This window comes from Carcharhinus amblyrhynchos, chromosome 9 (genome assembly GCF_965287045.1).
Source record: "Carcharhinus amblyrhynchos chromosome 9, sCarAmb.v2.hapA, whole genome shotgun sequence".
NCBI lineage: Eukaryota > Metazoa > Chordata > Chondrichthyes > Carcharhiniformes > Carcharhinidae > Carcharhinus > Carcharhinus amblyrhynchos.
Genome location: NC_137332.1, coordinates 58,954,775 through 58,961,251, shown reverse-complemented (window position 1 = coordinate 58,961,251; position 6,477 = coordinate 58,954,775). Strand labels below are relative to the sequence as shown.

Genomic DNA, 6,477 nt, shown 5'->3' with positions numbered 1-6,477 from the left:
TGTAGACTAGACCACATTGGGAGCAGTAAAGACAATAGACCAGATTGAAGCGCTGCTTCAGCTGAAAAAAGTGTTTGGGCCCTGGGATGATGGGCAGAGAGGAGATAAGGGGCAGGTGTTGCATCTTCTACGATTGCATGGGAAGGTGCCGTAGTCAGGGGATGATGTGTTGAGTGTGATGGAAGACTGGACCAGGGGGTCTCGTAGAGGATGGTCCCCAGTGCAGAATGCTAACAGCACGACACCTTCCCGTGCAACTGAAGAAAGTGCAACACCTGCCCCTTTACCCCTGAACATTGACTTCAATAACATCAGAGCATGAACCCTTCCCTCTACCTTCACCGATGAGAAAACACAGCAGCTCCTCTTCCCACCTTGTGGCTCAAGCATATCATGTGTGATTTGAGTTCAGATCTGCCTAAGGGTAGAACACAATGGATGAGACCTGAGCTCAATCAGGGGGACAGTATGGAAGCTACAAATGACCTTCAGATTTCTGAGATGGGAAGACATACTGAAAAACAGCCAAACTTCCTACCTGCATGCATTCAACAACTCCTGCTGGAAATGCAGTGTGGGGATACCAGGTTGTGACAAAAATCAGGCGACCTGATAAGGCTGATGCATGAAAATGATCCCTCAGATCAGGTACCTGAGAAGTTTTCAAAAGTAACAAAAATTAGTATGAGACAAACCTAAACTTACCTGTTATCCCATGCCTCCAACTTCTTGCAGTTTTCCTGTAGCTGGGCACACATCTCTAAACTTAGCCAGTTTGGAAACAATTTCGAAGAAGTTGATTTAGGAGAGAAAACATTAAAGTTGATGGCAACACAGAGCAGTAACCAGATCAAACTTTTAATATCTTTTTCTGGTTGTCTTTTACAACAATGAAGTGCCTGGTGAGTAAATTTGTTAGCAGCCCAAGGAAAAGGGCTCACTAAAATATGTTGCCTAGTCAGTGGTAGCCTGGTGCATTGAAGGTTGAATGCTTAACACAATATACAATCTGACTAAAATGTACAAGCATATTCTAATGACTTGAAGATGTTTAAACTATATAATTGCTCCTGCTATAGTTTGTTGTCAAAAGATAATTTAAAAGTTATATTTATTTAGAAAGATAACTTGATAAAAACTAATTAAAATAACTTTAGAGAAAAAATGTATCTGATGGAGGCAATGTGGATCATTCAGCAACAGCATACAATGAGGGTGCAAGAAAAATGCAAGCTTTCTACCCATGATATAGTGCACATGCCAAATATGCAAAGGATGAGGATTTGAATGGAATAACTTGGAAATAGACTGGAAACTAGAGCACAAAAGTAGTCTCAAATAGCTGACTATGCCCTGTGCTATGACTGTACTTCTGACCAATAATTCTCCAAAAAGTAATTTGAATATCACTCAATACCAACTTATACAATACACACTTGTATTTCAATTTTGGTGTTATGTTTCAAACCCAATACACAAATGGAATTTGTATTCCATATACCAAGCTGCTGATTAGTTTTAAAAGGTAGAATTTATTTCCCTTTTACTAGGTTGAATCAGAAACAAATTATGATGAAATTGTCTTACGGCCATTAAATTCTGAGCTAACATCATCTAGTTTTGTTTTCAATGCAATAAAATTCTAAATAAAATGAACACTTGTCACATTGACTATTACAAGGCGAGGTTGTTACACATATTTGGGATGGACATCAATCTTACAATGTCCACTTCAGGATTTCCTTTGTGAGCATGTGTTCTTCAGGGCATTCTTTTTAACCAGTCCCAACATTCATTATGAAAGTTTAACAGAACAGGCCCAGAGAATCTGTTTGAAATCCAATCTGCTAATTTTTACTTTCTTGTCTTTCTTCAAGAGCTTTCAAAGATTTTTCTGCCAGATTCCCATCACAGACAGATGATTTTTGGGAAGTCTCATTTGGGGCAGGAAGGATCATTGTGGTGCTGCCCAACAGAGCACTAGTAGAATGAGCCAGGGAAGTAAACTGTTGCCTTAGGCTAGGGTGCTGGAAGGTCATGGTGCTCCATAGGGCAAACTCACTGGAAACAAAGGGATGAGATCCAGACAAAGTTGGTCTGAAAAGGGTTGGCACTGGGTACTGACTGGGTTGTGTAATTGTCTGATTGACATTGGGCAAGCTTGCCACAACACTATGGTTGTTTGGGGATACCTGGAAGGGGTCAGATGGGGATCTGAAGGCAGAACTCAGAGACCAAGCTGTAGAGGATAAAGGATAGTGACCAGAGTTGTAGTCAGCTATGTCCTTAGTGGTCTGTACTTTGCTGGAACTCTTCGAGCTTTCAGATCGCCTGGTGGTACTGGTGAGTAAGGTTTCAATAGCTGAAACCAAATCATTATTGCAACCCTTCAGTACCAACTCCAGCACAGATTGTTTCTGATTTGGAAATACCTTGGCAAGAACCTCTATGGGGGGCGTTTTAGATTTTCCTGAAGGAGCCACGTCCTTCAGCATATCTTCCGACTTCAAGAACTTCCTGATGTCACTGAAATTATCTCCGGTGGCGCCTTTAATCTGTTCTTTGTTTTCCTTCCTCCGCTCTATTTCATTGCCGGACTCTTGGAGGGTTGAAAGTAAGTCACTATTTTGAGGATCTGTGGATGAAACCGCCTCTTCTTCCTCACTTTCCGTAATCTTCATTTGGTTCTTCTCATCAACTTTTCTCCCGACATCTTCATATTCATCTGATAACAAATAGGTACAATATTTTAATTAGAACTTTGTAGTGAATGAATGATTTCATTATTGTGCATAGTAACATACCGGAATACATTCCTCAGAATAATACTTTTGGGGAATTACTTTTCTCCAAGTGTAGACCTAGACTAACTTTAAATTCGGGTACTGAACTCTGGAGCATTCACGTTCACACCGCCGCATGTCCCTGCATGAAATGAAGAGGGCAGGTACATCGCGACATAATAGGTCCAGTGAAGGCTCCCGTTCAATCAGCGTAATGTACTGCGCGCATTGGGTCATGAAACAAAATTACTTTAAAACACTTACGAAGCCAACTGTACTTACTAATGTACGTAAACTCCCCAATATATCCTGAATATTATTTGCGGTTTTTTTTGTCGGTGCACACTATAGTTTCCAAGATGTTAGAATTTTACAACATAACAAGGTTATTCAGCTCATGGTACCTGCACCAGCTCGGGAATGATTTTAGCATTACGTTGTCTTTGTACTGTACTCCCTTGTATAAAACTTAGGATTCCGTATGTATTTTCACTGCGTTATTGGGTTGTCATTCCACCTTTGTGCAGTCCAACCTTTACGTTTGTCTGCACTTGTATTGTTTTCAAAGTTTTATAACTCAATGCATATGTAACAATTTCGATTTTTCCACGTTCAATTACACCCCATATCTATCGGCCCAATCAACCAAAACATACCTTTCTTGACTTTAAGAAATTAAAGATTGCGGGAAGCAGGCCCGCCACAGGTCTTTTTTGAAGTCGGAATGCAAGGTTGTATTTAAAATATAGTTGCATCTTATATTTGAAATAAGGAAGATGGATTTTATTTAAGGGAAATCTACACCTAATAAAGGTCTTTTTTTAAAAAAGTCTGTTGCAGGTGTAAGAACACTAACAAGTCTCACTTTGAGCTTCAACTTTTAAACAGAATTTAGCTCCGAATCCCACCAAAAGAACTATTTAGGAAGTTTAGAATTTAACAAAATATCATCCGGCAATTTATTCGAAGTTTAAGGATGTAATATCTTGATATTTACTTGAAGGGGTTACAACAATGCGTTTCTATTGTAATTTAGGGGTCCAAATTAGGATTAATTTGCACTTGTTTTCAACGTTTAATATTTTTGTGAATTATGAAATATACACAATTAGTTATATTCAAAGTAAGTTACATTGACTGGAGCAATGAATGAAAGGATAAATAAGTCAATAAATCCTAAAACTGATTACAGCTTGATGGGTATTACAGAGGACACCGTTTCCCTTAGCATCATAATTTATCCTGAAGGCGTCATTTGTCAACCGTTAATACAACTTCCCGTTAGCCAAATGTTTAATTATTAATTCAGAAAATAAAAACCGCCAATTAACTCCCAAACATTGCAGCAATGTTCTGAATGTGGAATTAAAACATTTTAATTATATTAATAGTCGCCGTTAGGAAATATTTACAGAATGCTGACAGGAATCAATTTCTCTTATATATTTTAATTCCATAAATGGCACCTTGTGATAATGTGTCACTGAAGTAGTCATGTACGGTTTAATTGGAATAACAGAAGTCCATAAAAGTGCGGGTTGTTTTTTTCTCTCTAAGAAATAGCTGGAAATTATCCCAGCAGCAGGTCTCTCTTTGTTTCACTTGTAACCAGGCAATTTGATCCTTTAATCCCTGTGCTCTCTGCAGTGATTAATCACGTCCCTGGGGCTGAAACGGTAAACGCGGGTCATCCAAACAGATCAATCCCCCTTTTCACCCTGCACAATTATCATAACCAGAGTCTTATGGCTTTGAACTAGCCGGCTCTTTGATTTGTTATGTTAAGAATTAACATGGAAAAACAAGCAGGAAGCCAATTTGCAGTAAGAATAATCAGACGCTTAAGTGTTCGTAGAAAAAGGGGATAACAAATGTGGCTTGCTTTGCCAGTGATTGTTCAGTTAAAATAGCATCCAGATTGTTGCAGTGGCCGCATATTGTGCCGCTCCTTCTCTTTGCTCATTAAACTAAAATGCATGTTCCTGCCGCTTTATTGGACACAGGTAATTCATGCTCACGTAGCCATGAAATCGTTTTCAAGTATTTTTGTGATAACTAATCTTGGTAGATTGGACAAAGTTGGCCTCCTGTCTCTTCACCTTAGACTTCGATGAAGGTGAAGAGACTGAACGAGATGCTGCTCAGCTCTGAATATTATCTATAAAACTGGGCATTTGGCGGCAACAAAATATTAAGATGTTTGTTTACAAAGATCCAAGGTGTCGGCGTGCGCCATTACAGCGGGCTAGTTTAGATGATGCTGATTTGCGAAGTTTGCGCCAGTCCAGATGAAGCGGAATGTCTGGGCACCATGTAGATTGGGAAATTGGGCGGGTGGAAGTGTAAAGGAAGCCCGCCCGATTTTCCGATCCAGTGCACCCGGGCGTAGATTTTGGCAATATATCCCTCCTAATGTCCCTCAGAGAAGCAAAATGATCCCAGTTTGTAGTCTCCTACATTAATGATTTCTCAATCTTGGAATCGGTCCAAATCGCGGGATAATACAAGGCAGCAACCTGCCAATTGTTGGAATGGATGCAACAACAGGGGACACAGAATATAGTAAACGCTCTTTCTCGGAATAGCTACAAGAACATAAATGTCAGTTGATTAAGTACTTCTCCTTTGGACAAACTTGCCTCCATGACAGTAATTGCAGTTGAAAATATTTCTCATTAATTGCGACACCTTTGGAACATCTTGAGACCTGATAATTTGCTGTATCAATGTTGAGCCTCTTTGTTTACATCAGGGAGATGATGGACAGACTTTACTGAAAGAATGTCTTAGTTACTTTCCCACAGAAAACAACAAGAAAATATCAACTATTTACATTCAGAGCGAGACGTTCAAATGTCAAGTGTGGATCACGGGGAAATGTTTTCTATTAGATCAGTACACTTAGAGTAATTTATATGTAAAATATTCCCCTTGTAATTTCGGGCTGTTCAAATACAATGAGCTGTGAAAACCCTTTAAGTATTTCTAGCCTGTGTTCTTACCCGCTTGCTGACAGAGTAGAGAGTCCGCAGATATGGTCTCCTCAGCTCTGTTGCTGCCTGTACCTGCTGAGCAGACGCTATCCGAAAGCGCCGAGTCCTCGGCTCTCTCCGGGGCTGAATATGTGGCTCTGTAATCGTCGGGAAGAACCAGGCTGCAAGGATTCTCATTGCTTTGTTGCCTCCTGAGAGCCACCTGAGCGGCCATGACCCGCTGTCTTTCCAGAATAAGGATGCACTTGTCGCAAGTGCAGTCTTTGAAGCGACAGTAGCGTTTGTGCCCTTTGAGCCAGGACAACACCCCGTGGTTCCGGCAGCGAGCGCACTTGGGAGTTCTCTGAGATGTTCCCCGGGCAGACGCGGTGGGTACATACAGGTATGGAGGACCATAGCTATTCATGGTAACCGCTTTACAGTTGGGAGTTCTGTGTTTCTGCAACACAAGGGTGGATTTCCCCCGAGTTCCTTTTTTTGGCGAAGCACTGGAGCAAGGGCAAACCTGACTTCAGGAGCCGGAGTGCCGTTCGTGTATATCCCAGCTTCACTGCCTCGATGTTTAGAAGCAGTTCTTCCAAGTCACTCAAGTGAAACGATTTGTATGAAAGGATCGAAAATCATTTTCCCCCCCGCAAACCTCTCCCCTTCATTCTTTAAGAGTTGAAAGCAACTCCACAATCAAACAATTCTCAATGAGT

At 40.7% G+C, this 6,477-nt stretch overlaps 1 protein-coding gene across 1 annotated transcript; it reads right to left on the bottom strand.

The window, feature by feature from the left end:
- Positions 1-1,847: 1,847 nt before the first annotated feature.
- On the bottom strand, positions 1,848-6,182 carry LOC145348382 (doublesex and mab-3 related transcription factor 3, truncated-like). The gene is made up of 2 exons (XM_080196594.1): positions 5,786-6,182; positions 1,848-2,725 (listed from the first exon to the last, which is right to left on the bottom strand). Exons 1-2 carry the CDS (start codon positions 6,180-6,182, stop codon positions 1,848-1,850), a joined length of 1,275 nt encoding a protein of 424 aa, XP_080052720.1.
- Positions 6,183-6,477: the final 295 nt, after the last annotated feature.

Bases quoted from the DNA above. Each gene is read 5' to 3' on its own strand.
- LOC145348382 (XM_080196594.1), bottom strand. From the start codon at position 6,182: ATGAATAGCTATGGTCCTCCATACCTGTATGTACCCACCGCGTCTGCC. The intron at 2,726-5,785 runs GTAAGAACACAG...ATTTGTTATCAG, and splicing joins TCTACTCTGTCAGCAAGCGG to ATGAATATGAAGATGTCGGG.